Raw genomic sequence first — 19,272 nt, forward strand, 5'->3', positions numbered from 1 at the left:
TATTTTTATTTTTATACAGAACATTATACTGTATACTATGAAGTGAAAATAATAATTGCATTCTCTTTTTAATAGAATGTCCTCCTTTCCTTATTTGACCAGCGTCTGACGTTTCATGTTGAAAGATAAGGTAAGCAAATCATGGTGTTGGCCTTTTTCTAGTGTAGCCCATTATGGTTATGAATGGGCTATGAAAGCTGATTGTGAAAGCTCATAGACACTTTCTTGTCTTGGTCTGTTTACACCTCAGAACAGTCGCTGGGGATATTAGCTACTCTATCAAATTATTAATGCTGGAACCCCTGTGGGTTAATGCTGGAACCCCTGCTGCTGCCTGTTCTTCCCAGGGGATTTATAAACGCTTTACTAATATCATTAGACAAGCTGTGCCTTGGGATTACATCGTACACTTCCCCATTGACCCTTAGCGATCCCCTGGCACTGCGCTGTCTGTGACAGGTTGGCTACACTAATGAATAACTTCAACTTGTCCAAACCTACTCACAGAGAATGAAAGGTTGGAGAGAGAGGGGAGCTCAAGGGAATGCAATATTAAAATGGTAGGAGCCAAAGACATAATCAAATAACATACAGTCATGACCGAAATTATTGTCACCCTTGACAAAGATTAGCAAAAATATACTGAGCTATATTGTATGCTCAATTTCTTTCGAAAATTATAGTATTTTATACTAATACAATTGCTCAGAGAAAGATATTTTGTTTAACAAGTAATACAAATACATCTCAAATAGATATGGGTGTCAAAATTATTGGCACCCCTGTTTTCCATACTTTGTGTACTTAGCCTTTTTCTATAATGTTTTATGAGATTGAAGAACACATTGGGAGGGGACCTTTCCTCTTTACAGAATCTTTCCAGATCATTGATCTCCTTCGATCTACGCTTATGGACTGCCCTCTTCAATTCAAACCACAGGTTTTTAATGGGATTCAAGTTCAGAGATGTTGACTTTGTGGTCAATTAACCATTTATTTGTGGATTTTGATGTGTGCTTGGGGTCATTGTCTTGCTGGAAGATCCACTTGCGGCCGAGTTTCAGCCTCCTGGCAGAGGCAACCAGGTTTTTGGCTCAAATGTCCTGGTACTTGGTAGAGATCATGATGCCGTTGACCTTAACATTGGCCCCAGGACCAGTAGAAGCAAAACAGTCCCATAACATCAAAGATCCACCACCATGTTTACAGTAGGTACAAGGTTATTTTCTACATATGCATCCTTCTTTCGAGCTCTACATATGCATCCTTCTAAGAGCTCTGTTTTCGTCTAATCTGACCATAGCACCTGGTTCCAATCCAAATAGCAAAGCTGGAACTCCAGGCATTTACATGTGTTGGTTGTTATCAATAAAGGCTTTTTTTATGGCAACCCTTCAAAATAGCCTATTGGTATGGAGGTTGCGTCTAATTGAAGATATGGAGACTTGGTGAACCGAAGATGCGACCAAGTTCTGTAATTCTCCAACTGTGGCACTTGGACTTCTCTTTGCCTCCCGAAACATCTTCCTCACGTGCGTGGGGACAAGATACACTTGGGTCCTTTTCCAGGAAGTTTTCCACTGTCCCAGTAGTCTTACATTTCTTAATTGTTGATTTATGAAAGTCAACAACCATAATTCTCTTTTCATTTGTGAGTTCGTTGCCTTTCCCCATGGCCTATGCTACCCTCCAGTCCCTCGACTTCTTGGCGCTGACGGAAACATGGATTATCACTGAAAACACTGCTACTCCTACTGCTCTCTCCTCGTCTGACCATGTGTTCTCGCATACCCCGAGAGCATCTGGTCAGCGGGGTGGTGGCACAGGAATCCTCATCTCTCCCAAGTGGACATTCTCTATTTTTCCCCTGACCCATCTGTCTATCTCCTCATTTGAATTCCATGCTGTCACAGTCACTAGCCCATATAAGCTTAATATCCTTGTCATTTATCGCCCTCCAGGTTCCCTTGGAGAGTTCATCAATGAGCTTGACGCCTTGATAAGTTCCTTTCCTGAGGATGGCTCACCCTTCACAGTTCTGGGAGACTTCAACCTCCCTACGTCTACCTTTGACTCATTTCTCTCTGCCTCCTTCTTTCCACTCCTGTCCTCTTTTGACCTCACCCTCTCACCGTCCCCCCCTACTCACAAGGCAGGCAATACGCTTGACCTCATCTTTACTAGATGCTGTTCTTCTACTAATCTCACTGCAACTCCCCTCCATGTCTCCGATCACTACTTTGTATCCTTTTCTCTCTCGCTCTCCTCCAACACTACTCACTCTGCCCCTACTCAGATGGTAATGCGCCGTCGCAACCTTCGCTCTCTCTCTCCCGCTACTCTCTCCTCTTCCATCCTATCATCTCTTCCCTCTTCTCAATCCTTCTCCCTCCAATCTCCTGATTCTGCCTCTTCAACCCTCCTCTCTGCCCTTTCTGCATCCTTTGACTCTCTATGTCCCCTATCCTCCCGGCTGGCTCGGTCCTCCCCTCCAGCTCCATGGCTTGATGACTCATTGTGAGCTCACAGAACAGGGCTCCGGGCAGCCGAGCGGAAATGGAGGAAAACTAGACTCCCTGTGGACCTGGCATCTTTTCACTCCCTCCTCTCTACATTTTCTTCATCTGTTTCTGCTGCTAAGGCCACTTTCTACCACTCTAAATTCCAAGCATCTGCCTCTAGCCCTAGGGAAGCTCTTTGCCACTTTCTCCTTCCTGCTGAATCCTCCTCCCCCCCTCCTCCCTCTCTGTGACTGAATTTGTCAACCATTTTGAAAAGAAAGTAGACGACATCCGATCCTCGTCTGTTAAGTCAAATGACACTGCTGGTCCTGCTCACACTGCCCTACCCTATGCTTTGACTTCTTTCTCCCCTCTCTCTCCAGATGAAATCTTGCGACTTGTGACGGCCGGCCGCCCAACAACCTGCCCGCTTGACCCTATCCCCTCCTCTCTTCTCCAGACCATCTCCAGTGACCTTCTCCCTTACCTCACCTCGCTGATCAACTCATCCTTGACTGCTGGCTATGTCCCTTCCGTCTTCAAGAGAGCGAGAGTTGCACCCCTTCTCAAAAATCCAACACTCAATCCCTCTGATGTCAACAACTACAGACCAGTATCCCTTCTTTCTCTCCAAAACTATTGAGCGTGCCGTCTTTAGCCAACTCTCTTGCTATCTCTCTCAGAATGACCTTCTTGATCCAAACCAGTCAGGTTTCAAGACTGGTCATTCAACTGAGACTGCTCTTCTCTGTGTCACGGAGGCTCTCCGCACTGCTAAAGCTAACTCTCTCTCCTCTGCTCTTGTCCTTCTAGACCTGTCTGCTGCCTTTGATACTGTGAACCATCAGATCCTCCTCTCCACCCTCTCCGAGCTGGGCATCTCCTGCGCGGCTCACTCTTGGATTGCGTCCTACCTGACCGGTCGCTCCTACCAAGTGGCGTGGTGAGAAGCTGTCTCCGCACCACGTGCTCTCACCACTGGTGTCCCCCAGGGCTCAGTTCTAGGCCCTCTCCTATTCTCGCTATACACCAAGTCACTTGGCTCTGTCATATCCTCACATGGCCTCTCCTATCATTGCTACGCAGACGACACACAACTAATCTTCTCCTTTCCCCCTTCTGATAACCAGGTGGCGAATCGCATCTCTGCATGTCTGGCAGACATATCAGTGTGGATGACGGATCACCACCTCAACCTGAACCTTGGCAAGATGGAGCTGCTCTTCCTCCCGGGGAAGGACTGCCCATTCCATGATCTCGCCATCACGGTTGACAACTCCGTTGTGTCTTCCTCCCAGAGTGCGAAGAGCCTTGGCGTGACCCTGGACAACACCCTGTCGTTCTCCGCTAACATCAAGGTGGTGACCCGATCCTGTAGGATCATGCTCTACAACATTCGGAGAGTACGACCCTGCCTTACACAGGAAGCGGCACAGGTCCTAATCCAGGCACTTAACATCTCCCGTCTGGATTACTGCAACTCGCTGTTGGCTGGGCTCCCTGCCTGTGCCATTAAACCCCTACGACTCATCCAGAATGCCGCAGCCCGTCTGGTGTTCAACCTTCCCAAGTTCTCTCACGTCACCCCGCTCCTCCGCACACTACACTGGCTTCCAGTTGAAGCTCGCATCTGCTACAAGACCATGGTGCTTGCCTACGGAGCTGTGAGGGGAACGGCACCTCCATACCTTCAGGCTCTGATCAGTCCCTACACCCAAACGAGGGCATTGTGTTCATCCACCTCTGGCCTGCTGGCTCCCTACCTCTGCTGAAGCACAGTTCCCGCTCAGCCCAGTCAAAACTGTTCGCTGCTCTGGCACCCCAATGGTGGAACAAGCTCCCTCACGACTCAGGACAGCGGAGTCACTCACCACCTTCCGAAGACATTTGAAACCCCACCTCTTTAAGGAACACCTGGGATAGGATAAAGTAATACTTTAACCCCCCCGTACCCACCCCACCCCCAAAACATTTTAATACATTTAAAAAACTATTTTAAAAAATTATATAAATACATTTTAAAAAAGAAAAGAAAAAAGTAAATAAATAAAAATATAATTGTAAAGTGGTTATCCCACTGGCTATAAGGTGAATGCACCAATTTGTAAGTCGCTCTGGATAAGAGCGTCTGCTAAATGACGTAAATATATTGTAAATGTGATGGATGACAGATGGATTTTACATTTGTTACCTCATTTTTATACCCGAGTGAAACAGGAAGCCATGAAAGGCCAAAATACAGTTACTTAAACTGAGATTAACAATAGAAACGGTATTCTTGATTATATTTTAAAGAATTGTTAGGGGTGCCAATAATTTTGACACCCATCTTTTAGAGATTTTTTAAATTACTTTTTAAAGAAAATATTTTTCTCTGAGCCACTGTTTTGGTATAAAATAATGTACTTTAAAAAATAAAAATGTGCATACAATATAGCTCAGTATTTGTATTATTTATTTTATAGAGTAACTTTTGCTTATCTCTATCAAGGGTGCCAATAATTTTGGTCACGACTGTATCAAGTGGAGGAGGAAGGAATGTCCCCACAGGACTACATTTTACATTTTAGTTATTTAGCAGACCCTCTTATCCAGAGCGTCTTACAGTTAGTGAGTGCATACATTTTCATACTTTTTCATACTGGCCTGGACTAGGTCCTATCTTGAGATCTGTACATGGAATTCACCATTGTCATCAATGCAAGACTTTACAGCATGAGAGAGATTGGGTTATCAAATTAGGGATTTGGCCCTCAGTGATTACAGTTCACCCATGAAAGGACGCAGGGTCCAATTCAACCAATTACAGATCAAGGAAAACTGCAGGGCGGGTCACTCAAAATATGTCTGTCTTTATGTGTCTTATAGGCCTTTGAGCCAATCAGCATGTATGCATGTTCTAGTGGGCAGTTTTTACACCTGTTTTTGGATACCAATCAGCATGTATGCATGTTCTAGTGGGCAGTTTTACACCTGTTTTTGGATACCAATCAGCATGTATGCATGTTCTAGTGGGCAGTTTTTGCACCTGTTTTTGGATACCAATCAGCATGTACTGTAGTTGTCTAATGAGAATCATGACGTGGGCTTCCTCAAGTAGCTGACAGAAGCTGATTCACTTTAAGAAAGTAATAATTTCAGAGACATCCAATGCCAGTCTGGTCAGAGTGTCAGGCTGCTTATTTGCCGGTTTGTGGACTGGCTTGGTGAACAATCTGCCATTCTGTGGATCAAATAAACTCCCGTACAGCCTTTGTGAAAATGCCGCCTTAGTAAGAGCAGCATGCGTGAATCCTACATATTATTTCACCGTAGCTTCTACTGTGGCGACTGCTATATTATGGGTTAATTTTGTCCTGATTTTCTTCTCATACATGAAGATAGTTTATATACCTCAGCCCACATACCCACATCCAATTAACATTTACATTTTAGTCATTTAGCAGACGCTATTATCCAGTGCGACATACAGGAGCAATTAGGGTTAAGTGCCTTGTTCAAGGGCACATCAACAGATTTTTCACCTAGTCGGCTTGGGGATTAGAACCAGCGACCTTTCGGTTACTGGCACAACGCTCATAACCACTAAACTACCTGCTACCCCAGCCCTGTCACCCCCATGCCCTAACCCTAAAACCCATTTGCCAATACCCAATTGATACAATCAAGTATTAATACCGATTCACCCATATCCTAGCCCAAAATACCCTATTTGTTACTCATAGACCCCAGTTCCTTTGTCAATACACTTCAATAGGGTGTTGGCATATGGGTTTTAGGGTTAGGGCATGGGGGTGACAGGGCTGTGGTGTGTGGTTAATTGGGTTTAGGTGTGTGGGTATGTGGGCTGAGGTATGTAGATATTGGGGCTAAGGAATGTGGGTTTAATTTTATTATAGGCAGAGCACTGTATGTTCCCATCAGTCACAATTGTGACCGTGAATAAAACATACTTTTTAACTTTTCAATATTTAAAAAAAGCTATATGGATTACATGTTAGGGTTACTAATGGCATACGATTTCCATAGTGGCATGTCTGGGATATTTCTTTGGAACAAATGGGTTAAAAAAGCTAAAAAAAAAAAAAAAAGATTATTTATTTATTAAGATAGCTAACCATATCTGTGTATGTAACTACCTTGCTCTTTTCATTGATAAGTATGATGAAATAACAATGTGTCTTTGAATAATTTGTGTTTGTGTAGATATTTTGCATCATTACATCATGATTTAAATAAATACATGACAAAGAACAAGAGAAAAAACTCAAACACTTTGAGGATAACTTCCTTAGGGAGTAAGGTCAGGTGCATAATTATATCACATGGGTATCAACATTTATTATAAATTGTACACTGCCGTGTCCATGTCAGACATCAGACTTTGGTAAGCCCTGATTTACTACTATGCAGATCTGGAGTTACATGGCATGTCTTGATAGCTCACTTTATGCATCTTCTTAATGTGTTTTTCTGAATATATTTTTAATATGAATGAGATGGAATATGTTCTCTAATCTTCAGATGATAACATTGGATAACTTCAGTTCATGATACAAGACTCCATTGAAAGGCTTATTGTGAGGTGCAACTTTTGTATTGACATTCCACACATTGGGCAAAAATAGATTGCTGAATAACAGTCATTGATTATTTTTGTATTATTCTTTGAATGTCTTCATATCTTGACAGTAATATGTAGTGGGACATATACTGAGTATACCAAACATTAGCAACACCTTCCTAATATTGAGTTTCACCCCCTTTTGCCCTCAGAACAGCCTCAATTCTCTACAAGGTGTAGAAAGCGTTCCACAGGGATGCTGGCCCTTGTTGACTCCAATGCTTCACACAATTGTGTCGAGTTGGATGTCCTTTGGGTATTGGACCATTCTTGATACACACAGGAAACTGTTGAGCGTGAAAATCCTAGCACCGTTGCAGTTTTTGACACAAACCGGTGCGCCTGGCACCTACTACCATACCCCGCTCAAAGGCACTTAAATATTTTGTCTTGCCCATTCACCCTCTGAATGGCACGCATACACAATCCAGTCTCAATTGTCTCAAGGCTTAAACATCCTTCTTTAACCTGTCTCCTCCCCTTCATATACACTGATTGAAGTGGATTTAACAAGTGACATTAATAAGGGATCATAGCTTTCACCTGGATTCACCTGGTCAGTCTACGTCATGGAAAGGGCATGTTTTGTATACTCTGTGTATAATGTGATCAATAATTTTATATCACTTGTAATATCAATAAGATAATGTGATGTTAAAACATACCGGTACGCTAGAAGAAATATGTACATTAACCTATAATGATACATATTGCATTGACGTCCTACTACTTTTCCCTGTAAAAAGTTTAGTGTCAACAAGAAAAAGATTTTACATTTACATTTAAGTCATTTAGCAGACTCTCTTATCCAGAGCGACTTACAAATTGGTCCATTCAACATAAACTTCAACTTAACTTAAGTTAGGGTGGTTAGCCAGTGGGACAACCACCCTAACTTTTTCAATATATATATATATTTTTAAATATTTTATCTAATGATTTTTTAAAAATTATTATAATAATTTTTTTGTTGTTTTTTATGGGGGGTAGAAGGATTACTGTTATAGTATTCCAGGTATTCTTTAAGGAATATACTCAGTTGATATAAAATGTATGAAGTTGTATGAACTTATAATATAATACAACAATTGTGCTACCTAGTTTTTACCTAGTTTTGTTAACTCAACTTGATTTCCTGAGTTGACATACTGTAATTTAAAGATGAAAGGCAACCTGGTAACGTAAGCTAAGTAAAATCAAATTGAGTTGACAAAACTAGGTAAAATAAAATGTGTTACAACTTCATACAACATCACGTTTTAAGTCATCAGTGTAACTCATTTTCAAAATGAAACACAATGTTTTCAGTTGTATTGCCACGAAGGACTCAATAATTAATTAATCCATCATTTCCACAGGTTGTCTAAGAGCCCATCATCATGTCAGCAGTGAATCACAGCTTTGTGACAGAGTTTGTAATTGTTGGGTTCCCTGGACTTCAGCCAGAGTTCTACGGCCTTGCCTCAACTGTATTATTCTTGGTATATTTTGGCACTTTAACAGGAAATGTTGTTATTCTTGTATTGTTGGCAACAGACCGGGATCTCCACAAACCCATGTATTTGATTATTTTAAATCTAGTTGTTTCTGATGTTCTCTTTAGCACCACCACATTACCAAAGATTATTGCCAGGTATTGGTTTGAAGCAGGAGCCATTTCATTCACAGGTTGTTTTGTTCAGATGTATTTAGTGCACTATTTTGGTACTGTAAATTCATACATTCTATTTATAATGGCTTTAGACCGATATGTTTCAATCTGTTTTCCGCTCAAATATCCAATGATTATCCAAAACGCCACTATTCATATTCTCAGTGCCACTGCGTGGATTGTTGCAAAAGCCTGCCCATTGATGATGGTAATCAGAGCCTATCCTCTTCCTTACTGTGATTCAAACAAAATCATGCAGTGCTACTGTGATCATATCGCTATAACAACGCTTGCATGCACTGACAGGGCCCTTTATAGTTTTCCTGCTTTTATCTTTGCCATGCTGGCATTACTGGGACCCCTTGCTTTTATTATATTCTCATATTGCTCTATTATTGTGGCAGTTCTTAAGATTGCGAGCACCCAAGGCCGCCTCAAAACCCTTTCTACCTGCAGTGGTCAGCTGATCATCATTGCCCTGTATTATCTCCCCAGGTGTTTTATTTATCTGTCTAGCAATATCGGCATTAGACTCAGCACTGATTTACGTATTGTTATTATCATGTTGTATAGCCTGCTCCCTCCTATGATCAATCCACTGATATACTGTTTCAAGACAAAAGATATAAAACAAAGCTTAATGAAAAGATTCAAGAAGTCAACTGCTCCAAAACAAGAGAATGTCTTTGCTGTAAGCCAATGATTAAATTATTTTTAATCAGAAATTGAGTTTTGTTATTATGTTTAGAAATACTTGTCCCGACAACAATATTAACTGAGTATCATATCCTGACTTCAAATCCTAAATTGACATATAAGGCCCTAACTCTGTGTAAGAGCAGCGAACACCTTGTTAGATTGACACAGATGTAGCATGTTGTGATGGGTGAGTTGAAGGAGTCAGGCGCAGGAGGGTAAATCACAGAATAACAGGATTTATTCCGGAAAACAGAGTTACGCAGTAAAGCGTCAAAACAGTCCAGTGTGCAAAACAGGCGCACTGGAACCAACAAGGCACACAGGGAAAATAACCCAGCGATACAAAATATACAGTGGCTTGCGAAAGTATTCACCCCCCTTGGCATTTTTCCTATTTTGTTGCCTTACAACCTGGAAATAAAATGGATTTTTGGGGGGTTTGTTTCATTTGATTTACACAACATGCCTACCACTTTGAAGATGCAAAATAATTTTTTGGGTGAAACAAACAAGAAATAAGACAAAAAATACAGAAAACTTGAGCGTGCATAACTATTCATCCCCCATAGTCAATACTTTGTAGAGCCATCTTTTGCAGCATTTACAGCTGCAAGTCTCTTTGGGTATGTCTCTATAAGCTTGGCACATCTAGCCACTGGGATTTTTGCCCATTCTTCAAGGCAAAACTGCTCCAGCTCCTTCAAGTTGGATGGGTTCCGCTGGTGTACAGCAATCTTTAAGTCATACCACAGATTCCCAATTGGATTGAGGTCTAGGCTTTGACTAGGCCATTCCAAGACACTTAAATGTTTCCCCTTAAACCACTCGAGTGTTGCTTTAGCAGTATGCTGAGGGTCATTGTCCTGCTGGAAGGTGAACCTCCGTCCCAGTCTCAAATCTCTGGAAGACTGAAACAGATTTCCCTCAAGAATTTCCCTGTATTTAGCGCCATCCATCATTTGTTCTATTCTGACCAGTTTCCCAGTCCCTGCCGATGAAAAACATCCCCCACAACATGATGCTGCCACCACCATGCTTCACTGTGGGGATGGTGTTCTCGGGGTGATGAGAGGTGTTGGGTTTGTGCCAGACATAGCGTTTTCCTTGATGGCCAAAAAGCTTAATTTTAGTCTTATCTGAACAGAGTACCTTCTTCCATATGTTTGGGGAGTCTCCCACATGGCTTTTGGCGAACACCAAACGTGTTTGCTTATTTTTTTCTTTAAGCAATGGCTTTTTTCTGGCCACTCTTCCATAAAGCCCAGCTCTGTGGAGTTACAGCTTAAAGTGGTCCTATGGACAGATACTCCAATCTCCACTGTGGAGCTTTGCAGCTCCTTCAGTGTTATCTTTGGTCTCTTTGTTGCCTCTCTGATTAATGCCCTCCTTGCCTGGTCTGTGAGTTTTGGTGGGCGGCCCTCTCTTGGCAGGTTTGTTGTGGTGCCATATTTTTCAATTTTTTAATAATGCATTTAATGGCGCTCTGTGGGATGTTCAAAGTTTCAGATATTTTTTTATAACCCAACCCTGATCCTTACTTCTCCACAACTTTGTCCCTGACCTGTTTGGAGAGCTCCTTGGTCTTCATGGTGCCGTTTGCTTGGTGGTGCTTCTTGCTTAGTGGTGTTGCAGACTCTGGGGCATTTCAGAACAGGTGTATATATATTGAGATCATGTGACAGATCATTTGACACTTAGATTGCACACAGGTGGACTTTATTTAACTAATTATGTGACTTCTGAAGGTAATTGGTTGCACCAGATCTTATTTAGGGGTTTCATATCAAAGGGGGTGAATACATCTGCAAGCACCACTTTTTCGTTATTTATTTTTTAGAAGTTTTTGAAAAAAGTTATTTTTTTCATTTCACTTCACCAATTTGGACTATTTTGTGTACGTCCATTACATGAAATCCAAATAAAAATCCATTTAAATTACAGGTTGTAATGCAACAAAATAGGAAAAACGCCAAGGGGGATGAATACTTTTGCAAGGCACTGTACAAGGTAAGAAATAGGTGTCATTCAATGTGAATTCTGAACATGCACTTCTTATGTGATTAAGAGTCCTGCATTACTGAATAGCTGTTAGAAATCAATATTACAACATTTAAACACAAAAAAGCTAAACATACGCTCAATTCTCATTCTCTTACGTTTTTTTCATTTTCAAATCAGAAAAAGTGGTCATGAATTAAATACAGTCAAAACAATGAGAAAACAGTGTACACCAAACAGACAATAATACTATGATAGATGATATTGAATCGTGTTTATCTCTTCATACAGAATCATAATTTGTAATATGTACATAAAGTATCATCATCCTGTTTTATATACTACTCATTGAATGTTTTCATATTTACATTTACATTTTAGTCATTTAGCAGACGCTCTTATCCAGAGCGACTTACAGGAGCAATTAGGGTTAAGTGCCTTGCTTAAGGGCACATCGACAGATTTTTCACCTAGTCGGCTCGGGGATTAGAACCAGCGACCTTTCGGTTACTGGCACAACGCTCTTACCCACTAAGCTACCTGCCGACCCCATATCAACAATCCTGACGCCATCTGGATACTGCATGTACTGTATAGGCACACAGTGAGATGATACAGTAGTATATCTGGACCTCTAAGACATCTACATCATTCCTTTGGATGAGCTCATCCGGAAATCCAATGGCTATCCTCCTCTCTATGATGGCATGGGATATTTATACCTGGTTAGTTCACCTGAGAACTTCCTGTGTAGAGACCCAACAACCAACCCTATCCTTGATATTAAACTGAGATTAGAATACATCCACATAATAATAATTTTCCTAACGTCCAAAACATGAAAATGGATGGATAATGTCCCTAATGAAGAAAGAAAATGCTAGGCTTTCAGTGGTTGCTAAACCAAACTATTCTGAATGATTGCAATATGATGGCACTGAGGGTATTACACATGTTATATTTGACCAGAGCCATGTATTTAGAGAGTTGGGCTCTCTCATAGGCACCAATGAGATAGCAGCTCGTTCTGGCCCGCTTAATCCCCCCCCCCTCAATTCTATATGCATGTGTGGTAATGGATGTGGGTACACAGACCCGCAAGCCACTGTGGCATTTTTTGTGGCTCCCACCCCATCAAAGTTGCCCATCCCTGGAATTGAATGAGGTTTATGAGCATTTACATGACACTTCAAAATTCTATGGCAGCCATGTCAGCGCCTAATTAACATTACATATAAGCAGGAAATATTTAAACAATGCTATGTAAATGAATATCTAGAATTAAAACAATATTCAGAATTCTAAAAGTTGGCCCAATTAAGTGATAATGCCCGAGAAGCTGGTATTTGGAGGATATATTGTCAACATATCCTCCAAACACTGGCTTTGAGGCCATTATCACTTAAATACCCCACCCCCTCGGGCCTTATTGCTTACTTATAAACCGGGTGGTTTGAGCCCTGAATGCTGATTGGCTGAAAGCCGTGGTATATCAGACCGTATACTATGGGTATCACAAAAAAATACCTTTTACTGGTCTAATTATGTTAGTAACCCGTTTTTAATAAGGCACCTCGGGGGGTTGAGGTATATGGCCAATATACCACAGCTAAGGGCTGTATCCAGGCACTCCGCATTGGGTCGTGCATAAGAACAGCCCTTAGCCATAGTATATTGGCCATATACCACACCTCCTCGGGTCTTATTGCTTAATTGTATTGCTCTGAATGTGACTAAATGGAGTGACCAGATGCAGTCATTCTGGGGGCAGGCAGTCAATCCAGTCAGTACTCTCATGTCACTCATTGTCACATTTCATAACTTTTGCGTGGACACTAGGTTGATCATGTGAAAACAAATAAAATATACCTTTATATCATTTAGCAGACACTTTTATCCAAAGCGACTTATTCATGCGTGCATATATGTTAGGAATGGGTGGTCCCGGGAATTGATCCCACTTTCCTAGCGTTACGAGCGCCATAACCTACCAACTGCGCTACGAAGGACCACATTATGGATAACCAGTGCTCTACCTACAGCTCTGAGAGATATATGTCTACCGTTCATAAGCGGTTAATGCTTTTGTGAACGTCAGGCATCTACGCCTACTGGTTGAAAAGTAGTCACTTAATTTTCTAGTTCCCTTAAAACGTCCTCTGATGATTTATTCAAACAAAAACACATTTCAATCAAAAATACTGAGTATAAAACATAAGTAGCTGTCACGTTCGTTAACAGACTGGTCGAACCAAGGCGCAGCGTGATATGCATACATGTTTATTATACCGAATAAACACAACGACAAAACAACAAACTAAACGAAACGTGAAGTCCAAGGTACACAAACAACATACCTCACACGGAACAAGATCCCACAACCCACAGTGCCAATAGGCTGCCTAAGTATGTTCCCCAATCAGAGACAACGAGCGACAGCTGCCTCTGATTGGGAACCACACCGGCCAACATAGATCTAGACATACTAGACTATAAACATAGATCTACACCATATAGAAAATCACACCCTGACTCAACAAATAAGAGTCCCCAGAGTCAGGGCGTGACAGTACCCCCCCACCAAAGGTGCGGACTCCGACCGCACAACCTTTACTTAACAGGGTAGGAGCCGGGTGATCATTCCGCCTCGGAGGCGGATCCGGCTCCGGGCGTGACAACCACCTATTCTCCGCCTCCCTGTTGCGCCCCTGGTCTGGTCTGGACCTCGGCGCGCTGCTTCCCCTCTCCTTCCTCCCACTATACTCCAAGCCCTGTCTGGACCCTGGTGTGGGAGACCCCGAACCTGGAGAGGGGCTGACGTCTGGGTCTGGACTGGAGCCGCTGACCGGAGCTGGACCGGGCACCGGTGGAGTGGACTGCTCAGGCTCCGGACTGGAGCCGCTGACCAGATCTGGACTGGACCCCGGTGGAGCGGACTGCTCTGGCTCCGGACTGGAGCAGCTGAACGGAGCTGGATCAGGCACCGGTGGAATGGGCACGGGCACGGGCCGTGCCGGACTGGGCACACTCACCACTGGTCTGGTGCGAGGAGCAGGCACAGGCCGAACCGGACTAGGATCATGCACCACTGGCTTGGTGCGAGGAGCAGGAACAGCCCGGGCCGGACTGGCGACACGCACCACTGGCTTGGTGCGAGGAGCAGGAACAGGCCGGGCCGGACTGGCGACGCGCACCACTGTCTTGGTGCGAGGAGCAGGAACAGGCCAGGCCGGGCTGGTGACACGCACCACTGGCTTGGTGAGAGGAGCAGGAACAGGCCGGGCCGGGCTGGCGACGCGCACCACTGGCTTGGTGCGAGGAGCGGGAACAGGCCGGGCCGGGCTGGCGACGCGCACCACTGGCTTGGTGCGAGGAGCGGGAACAGGCCGGGCCGGACTGGCGACGCGCACCACTGTCTTGGTGTGAGGAGCAGGAACAGGCCAGGCCGGGCTGGTGACACGCACCACTGGCTTGGTGAGAGGAGCAGGAACAGGCCGGGCCGGGCTGGCGACGCGCACCACTGGCTTGGTGCGAGGAGCAGGAACAGGCCGGGCCGGGCTGGCAACGCGCACCACTGGCTTGGTGCGAGGAGCAGGAACAGGCCGGGCTGGGAACACGCACCGCTGGTTTGGTGCGAGGAGCAGGAACAGGCCGGACCGGGCTGGGAACACGCACCACTGGTTTGGTGCGAGGAGCAGGAACAGGCCATACCGGACTGTGGAGGCGGACTGGAGGTCTGAAGCGGAGAGCTGGCACAACCCGTCCTGGCTGGATGCCTACTTCCGCACAGTATGTGTGAGGCATTAGCACAGGACGCACAGGACTGTGCACGCGCACTGGCGATACAGTACGTAGAACCAGCGCAGGATATGCGGGACCGAGGAGGCGTAATGGAGACCAGCAGCGTTGAGCCGGCACACCCCGTCCTGGCTGGATGCCCATCTTCGCACGGCACGTGCGTGGTGCTAGCACAGGACGTACAGGACTGTGCCGGCACACTGGTGACACAGTACGTAGCTCCGCATAACACGGAGCCTGCCCAGTCACACGCCTCCTCGCGTGAGTACGGGGAGTTGGCTCTGCTCTAACACTAGGCTCCGCCAACCACCCTTTAGCCCCCCAAAAAAATGTATTGGGGCTGTCTCTCGGGCTTCTTCCTCGGCCGGCGCCTTCTGCGTTGCCGCTGCTCCTCTCTATACCGGGCCTCCACTGTCTCCTCCCAAGGACGGCGATCCATCCCGGCCTGAATCTCCTCCCATGTCCAGGATCCCTTTCCTTCCAGGATCTCCTCCCATGTCCAGGCTGTCTGCTCCTGGACACGCTGCTTGGTCCTCATTTGGTGGGATCTTCTGTCACGTTCGTTAACAGACTGGTCGAACCAAGGCGCAGCGTGATATGCGTACATGTTTATTTGGAACGAATAAACAACGACAAAACAACAAACTAAACGAAACGTGAAGTCCAAGGTACACAAACAACATACCTCACACGGAACAAGATCCCACAACCCACAGTGCCAATAGGCTGCCTAAGTATGTTCCCCAATCAGAGACAACGAGCGACAGCTGCCTCTGATTGGGAACCACACCGGCCAACATAGATCTAGACATACTAGACTATAAACATAGATCTACACCATATAGAAAATCACACCCTGACTCAACAAATAAGAGTCCCCAGAGTCAGGGCGTGACAGTACCCCCCCACCAAAGGTGCGGACTCCGACCGCACAACCTTTACTTAACAGGGTAGGAGCCGGGTGATCATTCCGCCTCGGAGGCGGATCCGGCTCCGGGCGTGACAACCACCTATTCTCCGCCTCCCTGTTGCGCCCCTGGTCTGGTCTGGACCTCGGCGCGCTGCTTCCCCTCTCCTTCCTCCCACTATACTCCAAGCCCTGTCTGGACCCTGGTGTGGGAGACCCCGAACCTGGAGAGGGGCTGACGTCTGGGTCTGGACTGGAGCCGCTGACCGGAGCTGGACCGGGCACCGGTGGAGTGGACTGCTCAGGCTCCGGACTGGAGCCGCTGACCAGATCTGGACTGGACCCCGGTGGAGCGGACTGCTCTGGCTCCGGACTGGAGCAGCTGAACGGAGCTGGATCAGGCACCGGTGGAATGGGCACGGGCACGGGCCGTGCCGACTGGGCACACTCACCACTGGTCTGGTGCGAGGAGCAGGCACAGGCCGAACCGGACTAGGATCATGCACCACTGGCTTGGTGCGAGGAGCAGGAACAGCCCGGGCCGGACTGGCGACACGCACCACTGGCTTGGTGCGAGGAGCAGGAACAGGCCGGGCCGGACTGGCGACGCGCACCACTGTCTTGGTGCGAGGAGCAGGAACAGGCCAGGCCGGGCTGGTGACACGCACCACTGGCTTGGTGAGAGGAGCAGGAACAGGCCGGGCCGGGCTGGCGACGCGCACCACTGGCTTGGTGCGAGGAGCGGGAACAGGCCGGGCCGGGCTGGCGACGCGCACCACTGGCTTGGTGCGAGGAGCGGGAACAGGCCGGGCCGGACTGGCGACGCGCACCACTGTCTTGGTGTGAGGAGCAGGAACAGGCCAGGCCGGGCTGGTGACACGCACCACTGGCTTGGTGAGAGGAGCAGGAACAGGCCGGGCCGGGCTGGCGACGCGCACCACTGGCTTGGTGCGAGGAGCAGGAACAGGCCGGGCCGGGCTGGCAACGCGCACCACTGGCTTGGTGCGAGGAGCAGGAACAGGCCGGGCTGGGAACACGCACCGCTGGTTTGGTGCGAGGAGCAGGAACAGGCCGGACCGGGCTGGGAACACGCACCACTGGTTTGGTGCGAGGAGCAGGAACAGGCCATACCGGACTGTGGAGGCGGACTGGAGGTCTGAAGCGGAGAGCTGGCACAACCCGTCCTGGCTGGATGCCTACTTCCGCACAGTATGTGTGAGGCATTAGCACAGGACGCACAGGACTGTGCACGCGCACTGGCGATACAGTACGTAGAACCAGCGCAGGATATGCGGGACCGAGGAGGCGTAATGGAGACCAGCAGCGTTGAGCCGGCACACCCCGTCCTGGCTGGATGCCCATCTTCGCACGGCACGTGCGTGGTGCTAGCACAGGACGTACAGGACTGTGCCGGCACACTGGTGACACAGTACGTAGCTCCGCATAACACGGAGCCTGCCCAGTCACACGCCTCCTCGCGTGAGTACGGGGAGTTGGCTCTGCTCTAACACTAGGCTCCGCCAACCACCCTTTTAGCCCCCCCAAAAAAATGTATTGGGGCTGTCTCTCGGGCTTCTTCCTCGGCCGGCGCCTTCTGCGTTGCCGCTGCTCCTCTCTATACCGGGCCTCCACTGTCTCCTCCCAAGGACGGCGATCCATCCCGGCCTGAATCTCCTCCCATGTCCAGGATCCCTTTCCTTCCAGGATCTCCTCCCATGTCCAGGCTGTCTGCTCCTGGACACGCTGCTTGGTCCTCATTTGGTGGGATCTTCTGTCACGTTCGTTAACAGACTGGTCGAACCAAGGCGCAGCGTGATATGCGTACATGTTTATTTGGAACGAATAAACAACGACAAAACAACAAACTAAACGAAACGTGAAGTCCAAGGTACACAAACAACATACCTCACACGGAACAAGATCCCACAACCCACTAGTGCCAATAGGCTGCCTAAGTATGGTCCCCAATCAGAGACAACGAGCGACAGCTGCCTCTGATTGGGAACCACACCGGCCAACATAGATCTAGACATACTAGACTATAAACATAGATCTACACCATATAGAAAATCACACCCTGACTCAACAAATAAGAGTCCCCAGAGTCAGGGCGTGACAGTAGCTATTGCGTATTAGGGTACATGTGACTGACGTGTTGTGTCATGTTCTTGTAAGACTTAGAGAAGTTTGTTAGTAGTGTATATGATTCTCAGAGGCAACCCCTGTCTTTCAACAACATACAACAAATTAAGTCTTTAAGGATTACTGTGTAATTAGTGTCTATGTTCCCTTGTGTGTGATTAGTGAGGTGTGTGTGTGTGTGTGTACTGTGTGTGTGTGTGTGTGTGTGTACTGTGTGTGTGTGTGTGTGTACTGTGTGTGTGTGTGTGTTCCTGTTTTGCTGTTATGAGTTCAGTATGCATGTGCAAACAATGGTCTTTGGCTTTCTCTCAACAAATTATATTCATACTTTATGCATATATCATATTAACGAAGCTACATTTAGTCTATTTTTGTTTAGCTGAAATGTATTTCTTCTAATGGTGTGTCTTCATTGCAATCACACCACAGACTTTCAACCACTTTTGCCAGGCCCAAGGATTCTCAAATAATATGATTTATATTTTATGTATTAAAGAACTGTGCTAATTACAGAACATTATACTGTAAACTATGAAGTGAAAATAATAATTTCATTCTCTTTTTAATAGAATGTCCTTTCCTTATTTGACCAGGGTCTGACGTTTCATGTTGAAAGATAAGGTAAGCAAATCATGGTGTTGGCCTTTTTCTAGTGTAGCCCATTATGGTTATGAATGGGCTATGAAAGCTGATTGTGAAAGCTCATGCACACTTTCTTGTCTTGGTCTGTTTACACCTCAGAACAGTCGCTGGGGATATTAGCTACTCTATCAAATGATTAATGCTGGAACCCCTGTGGGGTCGTTTAACAGACTGCTGCTGCCTGTTCTTCCTAGGGGATTTATAAACGGTGTACTAATATCATTAGACAAGCTGTGCCTTGGGATTACATCGTACACTTCCCCATTGACCCTTAGCGATCCACTGGCACTGCGCTGTCTGTGACAGGGTG

General features: G+C 46.0%; 1 protein-coding gene across 1 annotated transcript; it reads left to right on the forward strand.

Annotated features, from left to right (window-relative positions):
* The first annotated feature begins 8,504 nt into the window (after positions 1 to 8,504).
* LOC121568128 (olfactory receptor 2AT4-like) lies at positions 8,505 to 9,479 on the forward strand. Its single transcript, XM_041878712.2, has one exon. It carries the CDS (start codon positions 8,505 to 8,507, stop codon positions 9,477 to 9,479), a length of 975 nt encoding a protein of 324 aa, XP_041734646.2.
* The last annotated feature ends 9,793 nt before the right edge of the window (positions 9,480 to 19,272 follow it).

This window comes from Coregonus clupeaformis, unplaced genomic scaffold (assembly GCF_020615455.1).
Source record: "Coregonus clupeaformis isolate EN_2021a unplaced genomic scaffold, ASM2061545v1 scaf0052, whole genome shotgun sequence".
Classification (NCBI taxonomy): domain Eukaryota; kingdom Metazoa; phylum Chordata; class Actinopteri; order Salmoniformes; family Salmonidae; genus Coregonus; species Coregonus clupeaformis.